The sequence below is a fragment of the Manacus vitellinus genome, unplaced genomic scaffold (assembly GCF_001715985.3).
Source record: "Manacus vitellinus isolate BGI_N305 unplaced genomic scaffold, ASM171598v3 scaffold_18_pilon, whole genome shotgun sequence".
Taxonomy (NCBI): Eukaryota; Metazoa; Chordata; class Aves; order Passeriformes; family Pipridae; genus Manacus; species Manacus vitellinus.
Window position 1 is genome coordinate 2,618,913 of NW_021939324.1, and position 26,123 is coordinate 2,645,035.

Consider the following 26,123-nt stretch of genomic DNA (forward strand, 5'->3'; position numbering starts at 1 on the left):
CTTCCTTGTCTATTCTTATTTATCATATTCATTAAGTTTTGGGCTTTTCGAATTCATAAGTAGTTCTTGAACATAATGAAAACCAGTTCTCCTAATCTATTTTGACACCACAATAGCTCAGAAATTCATGTAGACACTTGAATTCTTGGGGTAAACCCATTAGGTTTACCTATAGGCCCAGTTAAGCAACCTAATGATATTCAAGTTTATTTTCATCTGGTTCTGAAACCTTTCTCTGAGAACAGTTTATTCTAGATGCATTCCTAAAGTATTTCCTTATTTTGTTCTTAAATTAACCTCCCTTGCTTATAAAGTGGAATGATGTAATGAGTTATCATCACATAAAGAGTAGATGTATTGCTGCTCAAAGTCTTGCAGACAGCTTTGTAAAAGAGATCAATTTCAGGGTAAAGAAAAGCTCAGAAATAAGGATAATATTTCTAAAGGAAGAATGCTTCTTGCTAGCATTGGTAATTTCCTCTGAAAACAGCTTTTGACAGAAAATAGACTTACTGTAAATTTCAAAATTAAGAGTTTATTGTTTTTCATTTGTAACTAAGCAAAATGAAAGACTTAGCTCCTAAGAGCTGCAATTCAGAAAAAAACCCTTTTTTTACACACTCTTATTAATGGATTCCTGATCTGAATGGCTTTTTCTGTGATACATGATGAAGATTCAAAAACATGTTGCATCATCCAGTTAGAGAGCTTTTTTGCAGGGAAGTCAAGCAAGAGGGGCCTGGAGACATCAAATAAACCTCCCTATGATACTGGGACAGCTCAGGTGACATTATCTATACTTAAAGCAAAAGTAAATTTGAAACTTTTCTCAAATCAAACATTTAAAACTATCCCTTCCACTAAATTCAATGTGGTAGAAATTCTAGTTAGGAGGTTTGTCTGATCCACTTGTACTCACAGCAGAAAAAGTGAACAGTTTTTCCCAGATTTTATGTTTCTTGATCGTGAAACACTTTGACCAAAACTAGAATCAGCTTAGGCAAGTCAGGTCACAGTCATGCCAATCCTAGTTTGGGCAGCGTAGTAGTGGCTTGTGTGGCTTGTATAGGTATGACTTCCATATCACACTAATGGAAGCAGATCAAAAAACTCTAGGAATGTGGATAAACCCAATGTTTAGGCCAATCACTAAGAATCAAACTAGAAAGTCAGCCTTATAAAAATAATGTTTTAATAAATATTGATATCTGATAACTATTGATATTTGATAACTATTTTAATCACAATAATTATTTTTCTTGATGTTATCATTTGGAAAGACATTTGGTTTTGTGTAGACATAGAAATATTCTGGCAGAATATTATTATTATTATTATTATTATTATTATTATTATTATTATTATTATTATTTCAACACGGAATGGTTACATTAATTATATGGGTAATTATGGCAGGAGGAGGAATTAAGTGACCAGATTTTTACTTCCCACTAAAGTGCTTACTTCAGACATAAATTTACCTGTATTGTTTGGTGCTGCTGGCCTGGAAGAAAGATTTGGCAGAGCTTGTTTGGACAGACGACTTCAAGTGATTAGCAATCTGACATCAGATGCTGGCAGCAGGATACTAAAAGAACATGCTAATGTTCTCCGTTTTGACATGCTGGCTCAATTTTGTAATGAGTTGGCACTATTTATGATTCCATTTTTATCTTTTAAATGCCATGACAGATGGTAGGTCCTCTAGCCAACTCCATTGCCATCAAACTGCAGAAAGCATGAAATGTTGGTAGGGGTGAAATCAAACCATGCAACATGTCCTCCAAACTGGGCCTGGGAGTTGTCCCCTAAATTTCATCAGAATGAGGAGAATACTGGCTGCTCTCCATTTCTGAGGAAATAATGAAGCAGACATAAACCAGAAATAAACAACCAATATCTCCCAAAGTGCAGAAAAAGGTCGTCTTGGGCACCGGCAGTTTCATCACCTGTGAAACTGAATGGTGAATGAAATTTGCATTGTAAATTTCAGCCTGATGTATATAACTAGGAGGTTTGTTCCTATCTGGTATTCTGTAGAAGACTGGATGAATCTTCAGTTATGTGAACTTATCTAAATCTTTCACTTAAATATTTTTGAGACATCATCCAAATTACTTTACAGCCATCAAAAGAATGAGAGGAACTGACCTGCTTCAATCTTTCAGAATTTTTGAGAGAAGATTTAAGGTATTGACTAAAGGTGTTTTACCCTTTTTTTCCCCTTAGCATAGTATTTATCATCATTATTCTAGTTTTGTATTTGATTTCAGATAGCTTACTAATAGCAGAACCCCTTTCCCATTGGTACAATAGCATTAGGTCAGTGCAGACAGATGTCTCTAGGTTCCCAGCTGGGAATACCATCCTCAGTAAACATATTTCTAACTGCTATATAGTCCCTGGTCTGCCTATACTCATTCCCATCTGTTTCATGGCACACTGCCAGTTGACAAGTTGATCAAGCCCTAATCATCCAGCGTTGATGAAGGCAGTGAGGAGTTTTAGATAGACAGTCTGTGTAACACAGTAAGCTTCATCATGACCTACTGAAAGCCACTCACATTTGAGGCACGAAACAGGTGTTGACCCTGTAATTTTTTTAAACACATCTTCAAGGTCTGCAGTCAAGAGAACAAGAGGAAACAGATAATCTACCTAAATGTTAGCCAGTCTCCATTTCACTTATGTATGGTAGAAGAGGGCTAGGTGGAAAGAAGCCAGCCAGGCTGGCCCTCATACAGTCTGAAACAACTGTCCCACTCTACCACAAGCAAATTTCTTTGCAAAGCAGATCCATTTTGGATCAGGCAGAACACAAACCTGTGTGAAAACCACTTTCCAAAATGGTTTTGCATGTACTGTGCAGCATAATCACTGAAATTTATGTAGAAAGACAGGTAACTCATGCATACTGTTTGTTGATGGAACATGTAGGATCGTGAGATATTTGCAAAGCCATTTTTAGTTTCATATACACTCAAAAGTTTTTGTTATAGGCATGACAATGTTCCGTGTAATTCCTTTCAGAAAAAATACTTAATTAATGGTCTTGACAATGAAATCTAGGATGAATTTTGAAGGCTAAAAGATTGGTTTTCTCCTTATTTTTATCCACCACTAAATTTGATAATAAATTTCTGCAGACCATGCTGTCAGTTGTATGGCAAAAGCCCATACCCAGCTGGTAGGCTTCTGTCGTGGTTTAATCCCAGCCGGCAACAAAGCCCCATGCAGCTGCTTGCTCACTCCCTGCCTGATAGGATGGAGGAGAGAATTGGAAGAATGAAAGTGAGAAAACTCCTGGGTTGAGATAAAGACTGTTTAATAAGTAAAGTGAAAGCTGCACTCACAAGCAAAACAAACCAAGGAATTCATTCACTTCCCATGAGCAGGCAGGTGTTCAGCCATCCCCAGGAAAGCAAGAGTTCCATCATGCATAACAATGACTTGGGAAGACAAATGCCACCACTCCAAACATCTCCTCATTCCTTCTTCTTCCCTCAGCTCTATACACTACGCAAGACACCATATGGTCTGGGGATATCCTTTGGGTCAGTTGAGGTCAGCTGTCCTGGCTGTGTCCCCTCCCAACTGCTTGTGTACCCCCAGCCTACTCACTGGTAGGGCAGTGTGAGGGGCAGAAAAGACCTTGAGGCTGTGCAAGTGCTGCTCATCAGTAACAAAACCAAAATATCCTTGTTTTATCAACACTATTTCCAGCACAAATCAAAACCACAGCCCTATACTAGTGACTATGAATAACATTAACCAGCACAGCTTCCAACAGATTTTCTCTCCAGCCTTTGACACCTTTATCTTTTCTTTTCTTTTTGAAAGGAAATCTAACTGTAGAGCATAATCAAATCTTTAGTATATCTAAAGAAACATTACTTCTTGACAGAAACAAGAAACTGTGTTGATATTAATAGAAATTCCCAGTACAGAACCAGAATTTTGCAGATATGACCATTTGATAAATATATGGTATAGGTATTTTTAAAACTACCCTGGCAACTTGTACAGTTCTGCCCAATACCTTAGTATTTTAGTGAAACCTTACTTGAGTTTTGTAAAGAAACATAAATAGTTCCTCTGAATATACAGAAATTTACAGATGTGGTTAGTGCCTAAACAAACCCGTAAAGCGGGATGAGGATGAATCTTTCTCCAGCTTGGTTTTTCAAATAATTTTGGGCTACTGGGTGGAAAAGATTTGTAACAGTGACCAGAAAAAACCCCCAAAACCTAAACAAACCAAAAATAGACCCTTGTCCAGGCAGATCTTATACTTTACATACCTCTTTCTATATGTTGTAGACAAAGCCAACACTTTCACTGGCAGGTGCTACTGCCAGGTAACCAAGTGGAGATACATTTAAGGATGTGTACAATGTGTATTTATACCAGAGGCTACAATAAGTCCCCCAGCCAGCCCATCATTTTAGTTCTGCTCCATCTGTATCTGAGCTAGAAGATTAGGTCAACTCTGTTATGACTGTTTATCCTCAAAGACATTCCTCTGGCAAGTACTGAGGTGCATTATAACTCTTGTGAAATACCTGGCCATCTACTTTTACTTTTTAAAGTTTTACATCCACTCCATCCACTGTCTGGGTTTGAGCTCAGTCCAGCTCTACTACTTTTGCAGTATCAACACAGGCAAGTCCTGTAGTAAAGGTCTGCATTATCATTTCATTTCAGTACATGGTGAATCAAGAACAGATGCTGAAGACTATCTTGCCTCTCTTTACCAGATTCACCATCAGCAATGGACTGAGGACTAAGAATGGGACATTCATAATCTCCTTGGAAGCACTTGACCAAGCTTTGCCCACACTATCTAGGAACATGGGGTTAAAAACAATGGAAGGTGCTATGGCACTTCTCTCTCCTGATGTCCTGCAGCTTTCAGACCCAGACACTGCCAAAGAAAACCTTACCTTCCTCTTGGCTCAGCTCCCCCAATATGGTCACCTCTATTACCGTGGGGCTGTGCTACTGCAGTACAATTTCACACAGCAAGATGTGGACAACAGGGATGTTGCATACAAGCACCGAGGTGGGGATTCCCAGATGGACAGATTTACATTTGTTGCCACAGATAGGACTAATCAAGGCTTCATCGTGAATGGGAGAGTGCAGACCGAGCCAGTGGCATTCACCATTCAGGCAAGTGTGACCACAGGCCTACTTTAAAGGGATAAATAGCATGAAAAGCTCAAAAATGTAGTAATTTTTATGAGAACTGATACTTGCTGCAACCTATGATTTAACTGAGGTATTTTTCAGCTACAATGTTTGCTTCCTGTGTTCCATGAATAATTAACATGGAGAATGAAATACTTGACACAATGCGTAAACATAAACAAGTAGATACTTATACATGTAATACTTAAACACTAAAATATTTTACATAGAAATCTCAACTATATAGTTGAGACCAGCTTTGGGAAATATTGAACTTCTTCCTGCTCTGCTTTCCCACTTGATGCCTGACCCTGTGACTTGCACATGAGAGATGCAAGGGTAACTGTTGATCTTCATGTCACAGGACTCTTGAATTACAGCCACTTTGCTTCCACAACCAGGGAGCCTGTCTTCTGGTTTTTTGTAAGATGCCTGCTGTGATTCTTCCTTTCTTTGCTAGAATCTTTCTGTTTAGTTCCCATTTCCTCCATTGTCAGTTCTTTACACTTTGTCATGCGCTCAGATGTATTTGCTATGATTCCTTGCGTGTAGCTGGCATGTTTCAGTGCATGAAGTAGGCCTAGTTGCATTGTATGTCAAAATTCTGGATGTTTCAAAACACTGATACTAATAAGTAGGCTGCCAACATTTCCTGATGACAAAGTTTCAAGTTACGAAGAGTGCAATTTCAGCAGGGGGTGAGATATGGGAACAGCAACAATCAGTGTGGAATGCTAGCATGTTCATCAGAAGTTGTGAAAGGTGGAACAGATTTGAGGAGACATTAGCCATGTCTATTACCGTGATTATCATAATCCTTAGGTTTCCATGCCTGTTACTGTAAAACAGAGGTGACAAACCTTTGCTGAAGTTACCTTTTGCTATGTAGAAAATCACATGAAAAATGAGAAGGACTATGGGGAGTGTGGGACATCAGGGCAGAGGCACAGGGAATTTGTGTTACCCTCCCCAGGTGTTCTGTAACCTGCTGCTAATGGCAAGTGATGGGCAATCCGGGCCTGGAAACTTCTCATGTGAAACAGAACTTAACTGGAAATCAGATATCTGCAGCAGACTGTGAGCCAAAGTGGCTATTGTCACCCTGAGCCGGCTACTGTGCTTTCAGCAAAAGTAGGACAGAGAATGTCCTGATGCTGTAAAATGAATGTTTAACTTTGATTTAGGTGGATCATTTGGACAAAATGGCACCAAAAATTATTCATCTCCATTGCTTTTCTGATGTGGAACTGCTGAATAATGGCAATTATGGGATCTATATTACTGCCAGGTCCCTGAAGGCATCTGACCCCAATACAGAAGATGACAAAATAATTTTTAAGATTTTGCAAGGTCCTCATTATGGCTACCTGGAAAATACAACAACAGGTGATTTCTTCTATATGCTCTGTATTTTGGGACTAGCAGACCAGACCCCAAAACCTACCCTGTTAATGTTTGCTTTACAGAAGGAATCAAAATTTCTTAGCAAACTTTGGGCAAACTTTGAATGCAGTAAAAAAACTTTTATTATGAAACCTGAGTCTCATATTCATTATGAGATTATCGTTAGTGTCTTCTGTTGGGAAACTATTTTTTGTTTGTATCAAGAAAAAAAAAGATTAATATCAAACTTGGCCTTTTGATAAAGATGTCACACAGAAAACAACTGGGCTTATAATGGACTGGGATGTTGATGTTTAGGTATAAAACCACTTTTCTGTAAGTTCAGATTTTCAACAAAAACGTTGAAAAGAGTTTATATAAGCTGTTATTAAGAGATTTTTGATGCATCTGCATATTACTCGTCTTTCCCAGGTGGACTCATTCGGGAAGGGTTTAGCCAAAAGGATTTAAACAACAAAATCATACTTTATGTCATCAACCTGTCACAGGAAGTGAATTCTGACAACTTTGAGTTTCAAGTCATGGATGCCAGAGGAAACTCTGCAGGGCCCCAAAGGTAGCTGCGACCCTCTGTGATATGTGCTCACCACACCCCGGGGCTCACGAACTGGTGCTGGGCTTGGAGCCACACAGACATGAACACAGATAGCTGCTCCTCAAACTGCCATTGCCTTTGTGGGAGTAGAGGAGGTTTTCTTCCCTCGAGGAGGTGAAATATAAGGGGTTAGCTCCAGTTTAGAGTGGGTCATAGTTCTCAAGGGCCTTTGGGGCCTCTTAGGAAAGGAAAATGGAGTTTACTCTAAGTGGCAGTTGGGCATTTGGAGATCTGAGATGCTGGCTGCTGAGGGATGGGATTACTGTGTCATGAACATGGCTCTGCAGCTGCAGGTCACTCTTGCCCTGTGCTGGTGGTAGTGCATTTTTCACAAGCTTGAGATTGCAATGGAAGGGATGCTCTCAAGTGATAAAGCTATGAGACATACTTCTGCAAAAGAGCACTGAAAGGAGGTGAAGAGTACACAGCATCTTCTTTGTCATCCACTGCTTATATTAGGCATATTATCCAAATTTCCTTGTGACGTATGGTAAACCTCCCATAGAAAAATTAGAATATCATCTGAACTGTGCTTGATGATAAAAGCTTTAAGTAGGAGTAGCCCTTCAGCATAGGCAATGTTTCTGTTAATTTCTGAAAATAGGACTAAATGTTAAATCAACTTGTTTAATAAGTAATAAAAATGGCAAAAAAAATAACCAATGCTATTTTCCTGGGCTAAACTGGCCACTCACCAACCAGACTCATAGAGAAAGAAAAAGAGCAGAGAGCTGGCTCCAGGGGCAGAGCACTTCCCCGCAGGCTTGAGAGAGGACAGGGATCAAGCAGAGCTCAAGCAGAGCTGGAGGGAGCTCTTCGGCAGTTATGGGCTGTGCCAAAAGATGTCCCCATACACAAACACATCTGAACATGGACAGCCTGAGCACTGCCCAGCTGCTCTGTGCTGGCTCACAGAAGAACCAATATTAAAACCACCATTATATGATGCCACTTCTCATGGTAAAGTGTGACTTCTTGTTTATGAGTACCAATGTGTAGCACAACTTTAGGAAGAGAGCAAAAAAAAGCTCTTTTTAATGGAAAATAGGAGTTTCAGTGAAGTTATACATTAGTAGATTGAAGGGGAATTTGGCTTTAAGTGAAAAAATAATATTTTAATACTAGATTTAAAAGCTCGTGAGATACTTTTTTATTTAAGCTATTTATCATCTAAAGATCACTGGTTCAAAATACAAATTTCATTTGTTGTTGATGTCCCAGCTATTATCTGAATGCTGCTGGGCTACATCTGGCACATCCATCCTTTTTAGCAAAAATAAAGCAAACCAGCTTCTAAATGGGTTGCCCCCAAGATTAGCATCAGAGGATAAAGGAGGACAGGAGGAAACTTCCACTGGTGTTAGAGCTAGTCAACCATGAAAGGTCTAGAAGGTTTTAGAAAACTTCAAATTATTTTGTAAGTAGCTCAGCTCATTTTTTTTCTTTGCGCTCTCTTTCATTCCTCTCTGACTCTCAATAATTTTTATCACAGCTTTTACAAAGGTGAGATTTTTATTGACTACCCTGTGCAGCATGCGATCTTCTGAGGTTCAGTCACACCCTCACCATAAACAATTCTAAAATTCAGTGTATGGAACACCTGAACTCAGCCAGGGTGAAGAGTTGAAGAGCAAAGTACACAGAGTAGTAAAGTAAGGGGAGTGGGGAGGGTGCTGGCACAGAGGCAGTGAAGTCTTAGAGCGTGCTCTATATGCTACAGGAGGAAAGGTAGAGGATCAATGAAGGAAGGTGGGCAGAAAGGAGGATATTGCAGCAAAAAAATGGGAAGTGAGAGTATAATACAACCAGAAGGCTAAAGGGAAGCAGGAAAAAAAGTGATAGCTTGTCTTGGCCTGTTTGGTGTTACAGATAAACTGCTCTTCTCAAATTTCCTGCAGAACCCCTTTGGTTGTGAAACAAGGTTCAGGCCTGGTTTAGGGTGGATGAGGGTTGGTCTGGAAGATTTACTACAGCCTCTTCCTAATCAGCTAAATCACATATGTTGAAAGACTCAGTATGTGTATTGGCTAAATCAACAGTCGGAGAGAAATGGCTCTTCACACAATCAAGGGCTGGGGGTGGCTGGTGGGTGGCTTTGCTTCACACCTGCATTCCTTCCTCTCCCACAGATTGGAGCTAAGGTGGTCTCGGATTGAAATGCAACAGACTGAATATGAAGTGTGTGAGAGCGTAGGAGTGGTGTCTCTGAAAATCACCAGGGCAGGACACTCAGTAGAGTCTGCCTTTATCACTGTGAAGGTAAAGTCAAAAACCAATGTCCTGAATGTAAACTTAGCAATAAGTAAGCCTGCTAATTTCTTCCTCAGACTTAAAAGGTAGGCCATGTGATTCAATCCAGACTTACTGGGACATTGTCCTTGCTACCACAGATGTCTGAAATATTTCTGACAAAACTTCCTGAGTTTTAAGTAGAAATGCTGATTAACCAAGCCTGGAATGTTTTGGAGAAGTATTTCAGTTTTGATGGAAAAGTAAAGCAGGCAGTTTCCTCTGGCACTGTGCTCAGAAGCTTGGTTTCCAGGATTTGCCACTTAAAAATCCAGGCTTTGAGCAATGTGGGGCCTTGGGGCTTTTGTTTTCCCTACTCAGGCTGGAGAAGCCCAGGAGCTATAGAGGTTTCAACTACACAGCCATGGTAGCGTTTCCCATTTCTCCCCCTACTACCCTTAACCTAGGAAAAAGTCTTAAAAACCCCTATATCTTCAGTGACAGCCTTTCTCTACTGTCAAAAAAATTAGACTGAAGCCTGCACGTTATAGTTTTGTAAAACAGGTTTTGTGCAACTTGCCTTCACAAATTTTATCTTTCCTCATAAAAATGGAATTTCCAGGATTTTACCATCTCCCCTTGCTAGAGAAATACTACTTCTTCCCCTCACAGTTTCTCAGGATTGTAGCCCTGATTGGAAACACAATTTTGATTTTTTCTTCTACTGAAGGTAGTGGGTATTCTGCTATTGACTCCACTGGGGGCTATCCTGTCCTATCCTTCATGGACTCTGATCTACTCTGTCACTAGACAGAGTGACAGAGTGATTCTACTCTGTCACTAGACTAAACAGACCAGTGAAATTGATCCCAGTATCAAGAACTCAAGTGTGGAAACTGTTGTCCTCTGGTGATCCCCTATGAAAATTCAGGTAGTTGCTGGAGTCCCTATATTTACATATATAGGGGTTCTTGTCTATCCCAAAGAGTCTTTGGGGCTGACAGACAGCTGTGTGTACAAACACTTCTTCCAAGACATCACAAAGGGCTAAATAAGAAAATGCGGCCAGGTTGTTGCTGCTTATCTGAGATGACAGGATGTGCCTGTCCAGGGGCCAGGTAATGTCAGGGTCCCCAGGCACAGAGAACAGCAGTGTCACCTCGTGCTGTCAAGTAGCAATGTGAGAGGGAATGAGGCAAAATTATAAGATCAGCAAATTTTTTTTTGATGATGTGTATTTTAAGCCATGAGCAAGGACAGAATGCCAGTAGTACATCACAAGATATATTCTTTAGGTCTTTATCTTTTTTTCCAGCCGAAGCACATGTATGGGTTGGCCTGTCTATTTGAGACTCCTTGAAGAGGTGCACAATAGCTTCAGCACACAGCAGAATGCTGTGGTTTGGTGAAACAGGTCACAGCTTGGCATTTACTGCTTGATTTCTTCTCAGGTCAATGAAATATCTGCTATGCTGGGAAAGGACTTTACAGTGACTCCCTCTAAGCTTGTTCAGTTTGATCCAGGTATGAACCAATGCACAGAATAATTCTAAAATTAATTCACAGAAAATGTAAACTCTTGCTTTGGAGAGTGAAATCTGCTACGTATCTTTAACCAGAGGAGCCAAATAGTATTAAAGACACTTGGGACTCATTTTCTGGAAGGGCTTCCTTTGTGAATTAGTATCCTTAATACTTAGGGTGAGATGGTATAGGGTCCCTTTACATTAGTTAAAATACAAAAAGTGCTGAAATGACGACTCCTAATCTCCCTACAGCTAGGCTGGGGAGGACTCATCCTGAATTGAGCTGTGAGATGCTTTAAAAACTTCAGTCATAATTAGTAAAGCCCAGGACACAAATTTGAACAAAACTGAGTACAACTGCAGTTATTCAAGGGTTACAAGATCTTTTCTCATTCACATAATGGAAGCTAGAAGTTACTCAGGAAAGGCAAGGAATCATGCAAAAATCTTGTGAACAAGTATAAAATCTGCCTAAAAGGTTGCACTTCAATCCAAGACAGTCTTTGATCCATTTGCAGGCCTTTTGAATAACTGTTCCATCTCTAAAATTAGGCTTTTTAGATAAAAACCCTACGATTTTCTCTTGAAAATTGCAATGTACTAAAATCTATGTACTCCAGTGCCATTTTGCACATCTACAGCAGCTTTTTGTTACATTGTGTGTACTTGAACAGAACCATCATTGCCCAGGAACAAATTCAAACTTAATGTTATTTGGAAGAACAGCAGGAGTCCAGTCAGTTGGTAGGAGTACAACAGTATACACAAGCTACTCCATTCTAGCTGCAGACATGTTAATTAATATATTTCTTTGACATCCTGATTGATTGAAATAGCACTTAAAGAGTAATTAAAATGTTTATTTTCATTAGGAATGTCAACCAAGACATGGAATATAGCAATTACCTGCGATGGATTAGAGGAAGATGATGAAGTCTTTGAAGTAGTTCTGAACTCCCCTGTGAATGCTGTTCTTGGCACACGGACAAGAGCTGTAGTGAAAATTTTGGACTCAAAAGGAGGTATTCTCTTTTGATCCTCATCATTAAGATGGTGGGACAATCTTGTCTGAGTAGCTACCTATTTTCAACCACAAGTTGTTCCTAACACTCACCTTTAGTTCAAACAGCTTAATTTCTTCTTAGAGAAAACAGGCTCAGCAGTTGCAAACCCTTTATTCTCTCACACAATCATATGCATCCTCTGAGGAAACACAGCATGGAGAAAGCAATGAGCACAAAATAAGGAAAGAAAACACTTTTCATAACAACATGAGTTCAGTTCTCATGTATTAAAGTGGGAAAAAATGTTTTTATGTCCATTAGAATGTGTTTTTTCCCAGTTATTGTTTAGCAGTTATACATCTCTACAAAAGATTTATTTTCCTTTCAAAAAAGAAATCTAACAAACAAACCAACTCTTAGCAATATATATTCCATGCTTAATGAACACAGTCCACAACTTTACAGCACACAGCAGTGATCACTACAGAGTATAGGCTTTTAAGATTGCATTATTATTGTGTTTTTCAGTGGTCAGATGTTCTGTGCCTAAAACATACCAAAAAAGAAGCAACTGTAGAAACACAAAAATAGAAAAGCTGTAGAAAAATAGAAATAACTAGCAAAGCATCTGAGTCCTCTGAAAGCCGAAGAATGTTTTTTCTTCTGGTGTTTAGTGAAACTATTTTAAATACCTATGTTGCAATGAATTAGGCTTCATGTTATAAAAAATCCTTTCAAAATTTCAGATTTGTTTTCTCCTTAACTTTCCTAATGTAAATCATAATGTAAATTGACACACTGAATTTGTGGAAACAATAGTGTCCTGTATTTCAGAGGAGGAAATTGTCTGGGCATGATGGAAGTATCACCAAAGGTAGTTAAAGATACCTGTCTCTCTTACCAAAAAAAACAGCACTGCAAACCCCAATATATGGAGAAAAACAGGTATTTTCAGCAGATGCTTGGTTGAAATTCTGACCTGTGGGTAGACAGATGCATCACATGTGAAAACATACATATATAGGTAGCATTGCAATCATAGTCATAGCCAACCCCAGAAATGAGGATGACTAAACAAACAGCAAATCAACTACTTCAAGTGAAAGAATCATCCAACTTTTAATGACAAGCTGTTTATGTGCCCATATCAATGTGACCAGTTATCTGCTCATGCAGTTAGAACTGACCATCTGCCATTTTTATGCTTTCAGGTCAGTGCAGCTATTCCCATTCTTCTAGCCAAAGAAAGCATGGCTTCTGGGGGAGAGGAACACTGTTTCCAGTTTCCAAAGGCTCCTCATCACCTTCCAGGCCTGGCAATTTTTCCCTGGAAGGGATCCCACTGCCTCCTTCCAAAGGGATAAGAGAGCATGGAGGGGACCCATGGTGGGAGCACAGCTTGGTGAATCGGTCAAGGACCAGGCTGAGAGTGACTGGAAATGGCAGAATAGTAAGACATTTCTGTAGTTCAGTGATTGACTGATTTGCATATTTATTGTGATGTGATATCTTCATTAAACTGTCATTTTTTGTAGTGATCCTACCTGACCATAAAATAAAAAAAACAAACAAAAAAAAAAAACCAAAAAAAACACCAAACAAGAAACCCCACAAAAATCCATGTGTGCAAGAGAGGAAGAAAAACATGATTTGGGGCAGGAAACAGGCATCAAACAACTTCAGTAATTATGAAGCCTCTCATTTTGTATAAATTATGGGGCAGTTAGAAGACAGAAGTCAGTGGAGCCAGGCAAATGTATAGAACTTGTGCATCTGGTACTGAAGCTCTAAAGCTGAAAATACTGTTAGCTTAAACAGGAAACAGTTATTTAAATCTTGCCCACTGATTTTCCTGCTTAAGTTATATTGGTTTAGCTAGGTGGTTTAATAACTTTCTGCTACTGTAACCTTAAAAGTTAATGGAATCCGTTCATAAAGACGCTTGTAATTTGTGCTTTTTAATGGCTGTTTTCAGAGCTTATCCATTTCTATTCTGAAAGAGAAAGAACTAAAACCTAGACATGCTCTTCATGATTTATAACCTAGATCTTGTAGTAAATTTTGCATAAAGTCTATTTGTTTCTATAATGCATGAATATGCTCATCTCATTCTGCTGTTCTGCTTTTTTCAGGTTCAGCCTTCATCTGTATTTAGAAATGGAACAGATGTGGTTTTCAAAGTAAGAGCATTATGAGTATTGGTCATCCATTTCTGTGATTTCTTTCTGATTCTGTTCTTTCCAGGCTTTATCACTTTTAATAATTTGTTATGACCAGTATGTTATTTTCCTATGTATCTTTCTTTTCCTTTGGTGTAATTTTCCCTTGATTTACAACAATTTGTATTATAATTAATTTTTATTATTATTTATTTAGTTTATTTAAGAGTTGCTTGTATGTACTAACCCTCTCTTTTCCCTCTCTTGTTCTTCTTGCATGTGTGATACTGTAAAACAAAGTATCATGGGATGGTATCACTCAAAATAGAGGATGACACCTCATCAGCTAAAACTAACAAGAGGGCAAAACCACAGGTAAATGTCATCTCCTCTAAGATAGAAATCCCACAGGCTGATAAGGCAGAACTTGCATCTGAACCAAGTTCAAGACATAAGGTATGAAACATTTTGTTTCATAGGCATTTTCACCATCTGTCTTCAGTCATGCTGTTTTCCAAATTGATTTAACACCTCTGAGATCTGCAGCCTAACCCTTCCCATTCCAAAGCTGAGCTTAACCAATACACAGATAGCAACTCAGCCTTTGAAAAGTTTTCATGGCATAAAATTTTAATATAAGGCTTAATTAATCTATTTCATGTTGCTTGTTTGTTTTGTGTAATTATTGTCCTTCTAATGTTATAATGACATTTTCTCTTTCCAGGACTTTTACTCTTTTCCGAAGGCTTGTACACCAGATTTAAAGGGTCTCTTGCATTATGAAGAAAGCACTCAAAAGTTATTTCAGTGTGACGGGATAACATGGAAATTCTGGAATTCCCAAAGCAAGGTAAAAATGTAGCCATGAGTATGCACCTAAGCCAGAGTATGAAGTCTGCAATGAGTGATACTCTCAAACAAATTACTTTCTTTTAACTTGTACAGGGAATAAAAGTGTTGTCCAGAGTAGGTTTGCTTTCAGCAGAAATAAAAGTTTCCCAGAAATATGATGAGGACTTGACTGCTGGGGTTGCCTTTCCTCTCTGTCATCCACAGGTGCTCCTGGACAAACCATGTGAGCACTGGTGCCTTGGTGCTTGTGAGTATGTGGGCATAAGACAGTTCAGGAATGAACTCTGTGAGAGAATGAGTAGCAGTTAGTGAAATCAGCTTACTTAGGTATTCTGTAAACATACATTCCCTCCATCACGTAAGATGTTATGCTGAATTTTGTTGCACTGCATTGCCTATGCAGACTGCGGGACACAGTCAGTGGTGTCCAAAATAATACAATCTCTTTAGAGGATTTTTGAACTGAAACCTGTTGTCACCATTAAAACTACTAATTATAAATTGTAGCCTCCTCTGGCAAGCACTTATTTATTTAAATCTTTTAAGCAATGCTGTAGCTTTATTGATACACATTGAAGTTCATGCTCAGTTTAATTCTGGGCATTAGTGTACAGACTATCTGTGCACAGACATCTGCTCACAGATCACTGTGAGCATAAGTCTGTTTTACCTTTTCTTCTTTTATTTTAGGAGGTAAGCATGAAGAAATGTCCTTCTGGATGGAGTTATCATGAAGGCAGCTGCTACTTCCTGGTAGTGAATCACAAGGTCACCTGGAACACTGCTGCTCGGGCTTGCAGAGAACAGTAAGCGACCACCATGCAAATGTGTTCGATGTGCACTGCTGTTGCCCTGAGCTGAATGCTGCTCTTGAGGCCAAATTTAATCAGATATGCCCCAATTTGGCTGTTCTACACAGTTCCAAAAAAAAAACCAGAACAATTTTTGGGATTCAGATCCAGTGGAGGATAGAAATACTGTTAGTCTCATAAAGTTTCAGGTGGTGATGCTACCGTATTCCCAGCACAAATTTCCAACGTTGTCCACTTGCATTAAGGATATTTCCTAATGGGAGAGTTAGTCTGAGAGAAGAGAAATACAGCAATGACTCAGGCTTTCATCCTCTCTGACCCACCACTTCCTTGGCTCTACCTTCACTTGATATAGCAACAGTAAGAGGTTGCCAGCTCCTGTGTGCCTCACTGTATTTTTCTGAAGATGCAGCTCTGCAGATTCTGTAACTACTTGAAAACTTTAACTTTCAATTTAACAGTATATTTCTGACTTTTTAAGGATAAATAAAGGTATAACCACAACAGCAGCAGCAACAACAACAACAACAGTAATAGTTGTCTCAAAGTAAGATTCAAATAAAAACCCTGACAGTCTTGCTCTTTGGGCATCTGCTTTGTGATTTTGGTTTTAAGAGCATTAAGTTAGCACTGGAAGAAATGCTAGCCATGGTAAAATGAAGCTTGCCCTAGGATCATGCATTCTCTCTACCTTGTACTGAATTATGACCATCAGGTCAAAGACCAATCTGAATAATAGCAAAGGCTTAAAAAGACCTCTCTGTTACTCCGTAAAAGGAAAATTAGAACAGGGAAGACTCGGAAATGAAAGAAACAGAATATATTCCGTAAGCAGTGGAAGGACATGCAGGAAACATGAATCCTGGCCAAGCATTCATAACAAACCTTGATTCATTCCACTCAGTTATGCCAGATCATGTTGTCTTGGTAACATACAAAATAAAAGTGTTGGTTCTAATACCTCCCAGCTATTGGAAGATATTCTTTGCTGAAATGTAAATGTTACCTGCTCTTGTGAGCTCACCCCAAATTTCACATGACTACTTGGTTTACTTAAAATTTCGGCTCCTGAAATTGTTTTCTATTGTCTGCATTTATTATGGTATTTATGCAAAAAAGGCTGTAAATAGTGATATTTTATATTTTTTTTCTGAAGGCTTCAATGTTCAATTGATGCCTTGGGAATATATGTCACTCTACTGGGAGGTGTTTCCCATCTCCAAAAAGAGTGTGCTTCTGGGGACCCACATTTTTTGTAGGTGGTAACTTCTTGATGAAGGCTATACTGTACAATGTAGATATTAAACTGAAGAGCAGTAAATAAATGAAAGCAACAGTAAGTAAATGACTGTGTTAAACACCTGCACAAAATGTCAAGGCATATCACTGAGTCCACAAGGAAGTGAATCCTAGGGCAGTGATGATTCAATAAATGTCATACTAGCATAGACTTAGAAAGCTTTATCTGGAACTGATTTACAAAAGCACAATCTCAGGAACACACTTAAAATGAGACAAGAAGATAACTTAGTAAATTTTGTTCTGTGCTTTTTCCCATCTCCTCCTGGCAATCACCACTGCCACTGATTGTGGTATTTCTGTTATTAATACTTACTCTGTTGACATTTAAATAGTTGATATTTCAAATAAGGAAGTAAAACCAACACGGAGGTCAATCTCAATTTTTAATAGATCAAGCAAGCATTAAATGAAAATATTAGAACTGACTTTCAGTAAATCAGCCAACTTCACTGAAAAAGAATAATTTTTTATTACTACAAAAATGACATTACTTTAAACTTCTATTCATTTGTCTTGCTAGACTTTTTCTATTACACAGAACAGGGGAAAAGCACAAGCACTGGTAAAGTTGATTCACTAACAGTCTCCAAGTAACCAACCTCCTAGCCTCCTTGAGGAAACATTGCTATCCTGAGCTGATGGACTGGGCAACAAGCTGTACAAAAAAGAAGTGGGCAGGCTGCAGAGGGTCCAGAGAAGGACCACAAAGATGATCAAAAGACTGGAAAGCCTGCCATGCGAGGAAAGAAGGTTTAGGGGAGCCCTTATCACCATGTTCCAGCGTTTAAAGGGATTCTACAAGGAAGATGGAGACTCCCTTTCTACAAGGAGTCATGCAGAAAAGATAAGCAGCAATGGGAACAAGTTACTCCTGGTGAGATTCCAATTAGACACAAGAGAAGACTTTTTTTCACAATGAGACCATCCATTAGAATAGTTTCCCCAGAGGAGTGGTGGATTCCCCGACATCAGACATTTTTAAGGTTCATCTGGACAGGGTGCTGGCCCATCTTGGCTGGACTGTGCTTTTGCCAGAGGGGTTGGACCAGATGATCCTTGAGTTTCCTTCCAACCTGATATTCTGTGATTATATTCCATGAAAGCAATGCTATCAATTTCTTGTGTAAGCAGTTGTTGTCTGGACATAACTATATATGCAGGGGCTTATGCAGATCTGCTTATGCAGATCTGGGCTTTTATTGACACACATTGCATCCATTTGTTGCAGGTAATATACCAACCTTTCCTTCAGTTTCCATGTGCAGGTTAGAAGCGGAACACATAAATTCGTGTCATGATGCAAGTTGCTCTAGCTTTGTTTGTATGCATGAAGAGGTTCTTGGCACTATGAAGAGAAGCATCTGGGGGATATTACGGCTGAGTGATCCCACAGCAGCCTGATTTAGAAGCAATTTTGGTGATTTATGTCACAGTTCTTGTTTATCCCATAGGAACACATCCTCCCCAAGGGTCAGTACAGCAGGGCTCACTCACATGTGAGATGGTTTCACTGCTGCCACTGAGGGGATGGAACAGGACTGGATAGACAGAACCCAAGGTTGTGTCTTTTGCTTTGTTAGTCATATTATACCTTTATCTTCTTGAACATTTAAATAGAGCTCAAATATGGTCAGATTTCAGATCCTTTACTGCTAGCTATGTAAGTCAGGGGCAGTTATTTTGTTTGGTGTTAGTGTATTAGCTGCATATGGCTTCAATCCTTGGGAATCATAGGCAGAACCACATCTAACATAATAGGTTAGATCCTTTAGGATGGCTCAGTGTTGCCTACTGCAAAGCAGGATGGAGCTTGCTGCCCTCCTCTCCTAAAACTGTGCTGGTTCTGTAAGTGACAGGTTTAACTTACAGTATTATGAGTGACTCCAACATGGGAATTCAGGTACCTAGAGTCTATTGTATCTTGTCTGACTTTGAACTGCCATTCTGGAAGTGCAGGGCTCCTGCAAGCTCTGCATCATGTCTGCCACTCATCTGAATGTTCTGAATACTACAAGGTGTCGTAAGCAACACTAGACACCTATTTCAAGGCATCAGGATAGGTGATCAAACAAAAGACTGGAATGAGCGCAGCCTCTCAGTCACCCCCACCTCCTTCAACATCAGTATAGGACGTGGATTTACTACAGCAGTTAAAATTAAATATTCTCTTGTCCTATGGAGACCTTCATACCTAGTCAAATGTGCTTCTTCTGAGGTTAAATTTAACAAAATGGTACAAGACTCTTTAAAACTTATTGGATAATTTAATGAAAAATCAGTAAAGTCTTTGTGCTAAGTGTTTTCCACTTCTACTTCAAGGTCAATAGCTACCCAAAATATTTCCTAATTTAGGCAACTGCTCAAAGATAAAGGATGCTCTTGATTTGATGGCAAAAGTTTTAAAGCCCATAGGAACAATTTCAAGTGGGCTTTTTAACACAGAAATATAGCATGGCTCCTTATCTTGAGTAATTTACATTAGGAAGTGTTAGATTTACACAACTCCATAAATACTGTTATCTTGTCATTTCTGGTGTCTGACGCTCTGCCTAGAGGTTCAGTAATTAATATTATCAGAAGTGGTATGTTCCTTCAGGACTGATCTCATTTCTCTACAATACATATAACCCCCTAATTAGGTGTAACAATTAGAACAGTTGTTCTGTCTTCAATAATGCGTGTTTCTCAGGCTGTATTTAGAAAGCACTCCTATAGAGAAAAGATTAGATAATGTTATAACTATTTCAGTGCTTTCCTTTCACAGTGCTGAAGTCTCTCTCTGGTATGTGGATTGAAGTAAAAGTCTGAAACGTATTTCTCAGACCACCTCTGTATGTCATAAATGATACAGCAGTTACTGACACAGAATGGTACTTTTTGTTTTCACATTTTCTAAGACAATTGAAATAACAGGAGGAAGTATGCTTACCTGAAGTAACTTTCTTAGTTCCTGGATTTTGAGTGTCCTTAAACAGAAGCTAGATAAAATGCTTTATTTTTGCTCTTGGTCAGCTAGTAGTGATACCACAGAAACTGCTGCCCAAACCTCTCCTTAGCCCCAAATTTGGTCAGTGCGACCACAGTCACTGTGAGGGGAAATGGTATCCTCCTGCTGAAGCAGTTAGCCTGGGAGAACGCCCTGAATTAACTGAGCCTGCTTTCCCGGACTTTTTGTCTGCAGAAGAAGATGGAGTACAATACTTTCCAAGAGCTTATGTCAGCTCACTGGAGATTCAGTGCCTGGTAGATGGGCCCAGAAGAGTGGAAGCATGTCATCCTTGGGACACAGAGGCACAAATGCCATGCACAAAATTTCACTGTGATGAGAGACACAGTTGAAGTCTTGCTGAGAGCTTCACTGGGTGTAGTTTTGGGAACCTGTACAATAAGCAGGTGCACAATCTCGAACCCTACCAGGCAGTTGCTAACCCCTTTGGAAAGACATGAGCAATGTTTCTGAGCCATCCCATCACACCCCTGTGTGAGGAAAGTGTACACGAAATTACAGAGTATGCTGAGTTGAAAGGGACCCACAAGCATCATTGAGTCCAATCCTTAGCCCTGCACAGACCATCCCCAAGACTCATACCATGTGCCTCAGTGTTGTCCAAATGCTTTTTGAACTCTGTCAGACTCAGTGCTGTGACCACTGCCTTGGGGAGTCTGTTCCAGTGCCCAACTACCCTCTAGGGGAAGAACCTTTTCCTAATACCCAACCTAAACCTCCCCTGACACAACTTCAGGCCATTCCCTTGGGTTCTGGTCACCACAGAGAAGAGATCAGTGCCTGCCCCTCCTCTTCCCCTCACAAGGAAGTTGTAACTGCAATGAGGTCTCCCCTTTGATCTCCTCTTCTCCAGGCTGAAAAGACCAACTGACCTCAGCTGCTGCTCATACAGCTTCCCCTCAAGGCCTTTCACTGTCTTCATTGTCCTCCTTTGGACTCTCTCTAAGAGCTTAATATCTTATATTGCAGTGCCCCAAACTGGACACAATGTTCAAGATGAGGCCGCCCCAGTGCAGAGCAGAGAGGGACAATCCCCTCCCTCAACTGACTGACGAAGCTTTGCCTGATGCCCCCCAGGGTTATGGTTGGCCCTCCTGGCTGCCAGGGCACTGCTGGCTCATATTCAACTTGCCTTTGACCAGGATCCCCAGGTCCCTTTCTGTGGCACTGCTTTCCAGCATCTCATTCCCCAGTCTGTCCAAACATTCCAGGTGCAGAATCCGGCACTTCCCCTTGTTGTACTTTGTTTGGTTGGTGATCGCCCAGCCCTCTGATTTGTCGAGGTCTCTCTGCAGGGCCTTCCTGCCTTCCAGGGAGTCAACAGCCCCTCCCAGTTTTGTATCATCTGCAAACTTGGTTCATTTGAGACATCCTTTTGTTTTCTGGTGGTCCCTGAACTTAGAGGGTCCCTGACTGGACCTATATTACTTGTCTAGGCCAGCCATGATTCCACAGGTGAGGGCTAACACCTAGCTGTCCTGCAGGCCTTGGCAGATCCACCATGCAAAGCAGAGCAGAGAGCGACTCCACCCCCTGCTGTTTTGGTTGACTTGCAGGGATAGTGGAGGAGGCCTTTGCAGCAGGAGCATCCTCCATCAGCATTACAATGAATTTGTTTTGTACTATTCCCCTCCGGGCCCAAATTAAGCAATGATCCATTTGTGCGGTAGGGACTGTGTAGAATATTTGTGGACTTCTACTCTGAACTCCTCCTGATGTAAATTTTTGCTGCTTCCCTGTCTTGTGTGGCATCATATGGAATCCATGGGATCACTACTCTCAGAAGAGGTAGAGGGCAGTAACAGGAATGGAGCTCCAGGCATGGGTCTCTATCTGGGCAACAGGCTTGATGGTGGGCTTGCACCCCAAGATCTGTTCATGGTCTCCATAGTGGACTCACGTCTGTCCTGTAATTCTTGAGACCTGGTTGTTGTTCCAGCTTTTAAGACAGTCTTTACTTCATTTGGAGCAATAGTGATCTTTTGTCTCTGTTTACTGGCAAAAGTACTGAAATTAGCAGAACCTCATAAATCCATTGGCTTATTCTGCTTCTACAAAAGGGGTTTTTGCTCTCTTAAAACATGTTCTGATGAGCAGTGTTGTTTGCTTTGGCCCTATCAAGCATCACCCGGGATGTTATGAGAGGCTGAAAGGGTTGGAATCACTGTTAGATTGAGTGGCAGTCAGAAATATTGGACAGATATGACAGCATCAGAGGGATGGCAACAGCAGGCATGACATGTAAAAAGCTGACATGATATCAGTGCAGACAGAAAGACGGATAAATAGGAGAATGAAGCCACTGATGGCTGACAGTGTCTGACAAATTTGAAGAATACCATTTGTCTTAATACTTCATGATTTAAATTGGCCTCTAAATGGCTTAAGAGTAGCCTGCAGGTGCTTGCGTGTTTGGTACCGGTTGGAAGACTTGTCAGTGGCAAGGCCACTCAGTGGCTAGGGTTTGCAAATACTTCTTTGTATATGGCATTCTTTAGGTACAAATGCAGAGCAGAACTTACACATTGACTTAATTCAGAAATAGTCTGCTTTATACACACCACAACTGCTCTCCATTGTGAATTAAATGTGTAGTCATTGTAGACAACCCTCTGAAGAATGGGCTGCTCCTCAGAGCCTTTTCAGATATGAAACTTCTTGTGAAGAGCAACTTGGGAAACCCATGGTATACCTGCATTTACCGAGTGCAGGTTCATAAAAGAATGGAAAAACAGAATACCTCAACTGAAAGGCAAAATTGAAAAGGATGAAAATACTAAAGAAGAAAGAGGGTGGGATAGGTGGAGAAGAGAGAAATGCAGGGAATGATGTGACAGCCTGAATGTTGATTTTAGAGGGTGCACGTGTTAGCTGTGACAGGGAAGATTTAGCTTAGATATTAGGGGAAGATTCTTTCCCCCAGAGGGTGGTTGGGTGCTGGAACAGGCTCCCCATGAAAGTAGTCACAGTACCAAGCCTGACAGAGTTCAAGAAGTGTTTGGACAATGCTCTCAGGCACATAGTGTGATTCTTGGATCTGTCCTGTGCAGGGCCAGGAGTTGGACTGCAATGATCCTTGTGGGTCCCTTCCAACTCAGGACATTCTAAGATTACTTCTCAGAACCACACCACCACTTAAATCTGTTACTCAAAGCTTCAGTCTTTTCAGAACCTGATTTTAAAAAGATACAGCCTGCTCTACTACCAAATGAGTGAAGCTGGCTTTTCTTTCAGTGGCTTGGATTTTTGTGAAGGAAGTTATTATTTTATGGAAAATATGGTATTAATAATTGTGCTAATGGTTTAAAATGCAGTTTGTGAATATGAGGCACATATTTTCTGTATACGTTTTTTTTTCAGTTGCTCAGCTGATTCAATTTTTCTGTTATAAAAATGAGACTAGGACTTTGGTTCCTCTCCACGTAATCCACAATTTTAAGACTTTATTTCCATGTAATTATTCTTTCATTTCAGTAAGTCATGTTTTTTTTTTTCCTGTGACAAGTTACTTATATGCTTTATACTAGAACCAGTGCCCCTTGTTGATAAGTTGACCTGTCTGTCACTCTGTGGAATGCTAATTACTCTGTCCTCTCTTCCTGAGCCTAGATACCTGGGGAGTCTAGCAAGTGTGGCTAATGAACAACACATGCAGTGGCTGTGGGACTTCGGTGGGAGGATGCCCTTTTGGATAGGCAAGTACATCCACTGCCTGTCCTCTCTGAGCATTAAATTCCTGTGCACCTTGAAGAGCAGGAACTGCCACAGCAGTTCCAGCCCAGTTTTCAAACATTGCATTGTACTCAACTTTCTGCTGCTTTTATTAGTTCAGAGCAAAGCATAAGCCAAAAGCATAATTTACCTCAGTAATTTGATAAGTCTTTATCAAAAAGAAGAGTTTATCATGTTGCCCATTGCTGGATAGTTTTTGTCTGGAAACCTTTCCCATTTTAACACAAGCTGATGAAAATAGCCCCTACACTTTTATTTATCTCACCGTTCTTTTGACTGTTATTTTATTTATCTTTAATTTAGCTTTTTTTATTTGTTAGTTTTAACTTTAAACAATCATGTATGTTCCTGCTAAATTAATGATGCCATCTTGTGTCAGAATTCTTATGAATTAATTAGATGATCAGCTAAAGAACATTTCATCATATCATTTTAGATTTAGCTAGTTCTTATTATGTACATTATATTTAGTGAGAAATGGAAAGAATTCAGATGGGTCTTCTTGTTTCTGCTATACTGTCCTCAATTTGGTTCTTATTTTTCAATTCTGATCTGCAATTGTCAGCTCTAAGTAATTTTCTGAGATTAATTTACTAGCTATACTAAATTAACTTTAAAAATACAGTTAGTTTGGAATCTTGTTTAGTGGTCTCATGATTTTGTTAACCTGAGAGAAATAAATTCTGCTGACAAGAATAAAGACTACAAGACTGTTATGTCAATTTTCTGATCTTGGTCACTTTAAGAAGACAAGTCTTATCTAAAAATATGTCACCCACCTTCCGTTTTAGTAACTTAGAGGCTAAGTGAAAAGATATGTTTTATGTTGTACTGATTAGTACAACCTAATTTTACAACTGTTAATCTAAATTGTGTAAACAAGGTCTAAAAACATCTGCAGGCTTTTACATTCAGAAGAAATCTGAAGGCATCTGAGGCTGCCCAGACTAGGATGTAATATTCTCCTTACTATCTCAAGTATCAGAACAGAAACCTGTGAAGGCATACACATGTGATAGATGGAAAGAGGAAAAACATTTTAGATAGGCGCTAATGTGGAAAAGTATGTATTTCTTATTCAGATGGCCCTAATTGTGATTCAAGTGGCCTAATTAAATACTAAATTGTGTTTTATTTGTGTTCCATCAGATGGGTTTTTCTCAGCGCTAAATTGTATGCATTTTTCAACAAAGACATAGAACAACATACTTCTCTTGGCATCAGGCTCCAGAGAAAATAAACATCACTGATTTGGTCTTACTGATTTCACACAGGCTTGAATGACCAAGTCAATCCTGGACGTTGGGAGTGGAACGGAGGAGAACCTGTAACCTACATAAACTGGAGAAGAGGCTCCAACCGCTTTCCAGTGAGAGGAAGAAATTGTGTATTTGTGCAGAAGCGAGGAAAATGGCAAGCAACTGACTGCAAGAATGTCAGACCAAACAGCTATATATGTTCAAGAAAGTTGTAAGGAATGGAGGATGCCTGTGAAAGCATAAGTGGACATTCATGCTGTTTCAGTGTGTTGTCTGCAGACATGGGAGTGTAGTTAGAAAACTGTCCTGATTATCAGCAAGGTTTATGTTATATGCTGCCAGAGGTGCAGATGCACTGCCTCTAACCAAGGTATAGAGGTCCACTGCAAAGTTTAAGTCTAGATTAAGTTTTGAATTCTCCCCAAAGACATTGATGTATCACTTACTCGTATGTATTTTTACACCAAAGAGCTAGGCCTCAAAGCTTTCATCGCACTTCTGTGTAAAAGTACTTAAAAAAAAAAAAGTAGCAAATCAGTTGATTTGCTTTGCTCTTAAGGAGGAGTTGTGAATTGGCTGTTGCTTTAATTTGTTTGCAATAAAAACTACAGTCACAAAAGGAGGAAGACTGCTGGGGGTGAAAATGGGGGCAGACTTTTGGCTAGAACCAGGTCCTCTTGGGTGATGAGGGGAGTGACATCATGTAAGTACACAGGGCTTCTTTGGTTGATGCCTTAGTGCAGTGTCTTACAAAAGTACCAGTGGCTGGATTTAGTGACAGAGTACAACAGGAGCAAAGTTTGTTTTTTTTTCCTGCCTCCCAAGGCCAACTTTGGATCCCTATGGATCTGTTCATACAGAGTTGCATATTGTTTCATATTCCTAACCAAAATTTTTAATTGTTTTTTTGAATTGCAGGATACTGGTGTAATTTTTAGTGTAATTAAATAATGGGACATCTCTACATCTAATGTTATATCAAAAGAATGATTTATTAAAAAAATAATGAAGCTTAATCCTAGAATATTATCTTGGAATATTCAGTGACACAT

General features: G+C 39.7%; 1 protein-coding gene across 1 annotated transcript in view; it reads left to right on the forward strand.

Moving 5' to 3' along the window:
• FREM1 (FRAS1 related extracellular matrix 1) overlaps positions 1 to 25,597 on the forward strand; it is a 58,177-nt gene extending 32,580 nt beyond the window's left edge. Inside the window, exons 24-36 of the mRNA XM_018070522.2 lie at positions 4,758 to 5,172; positions 6,375 to 6,576; positions 7,006 to 7,150; positions 9,319 to 9,448; positions 10,870 to 10,942; positions 11,817 to 11,966; positions 13,160 to 13,398; positions 14,081 to 14,128; positions 14,408 to 14,563; positions 14,832 to 14,957; positions 15,650 to 15,765; positions 23,690 to 23,775; positions 25,087 to 25,597. Of these exons, the coding sequence (XP_017926011.1) occupies positions 4,758 to 5,172; positions 6,375 to 6,576; positions 7,006 to 7,150; positions 9,319 to 9,448; positions 10,870 to 10,942; positions 11,817 to 11,966; positions 13,160 to 13,398; positions 14,081 to 14,128; positions 14,408 to 14,563; positions 14,832 to 14,957; positions 15,650 to 15,765; positions 23,690 to 23,775; positions 25,087 to 25,286 (2,086 nt within the window). The 3' untranslated portion in view covers positions 25,287 to 25,597. The remainder of the gene's footprint in view (positions 1 to 4,757; positions 5,173 to 6,374; positions 6,577 to 7,005; positions 7,151 to 9,318; positions 9,449 to 10,869; positions 10,943 to 11,816; positions 11,967 to 13,159; positions 13,399 to 14,080; positions 14,129 to 14,407; positions 14,564 to 14,831; positions 14,958 to 15,649; positions 15,766 to 23,689; positions 23,776 to 25,086) is intronic.
• The last annotated feature ends 526 nt before the right edge of the window (positions 25,598 to 26,123 follow it).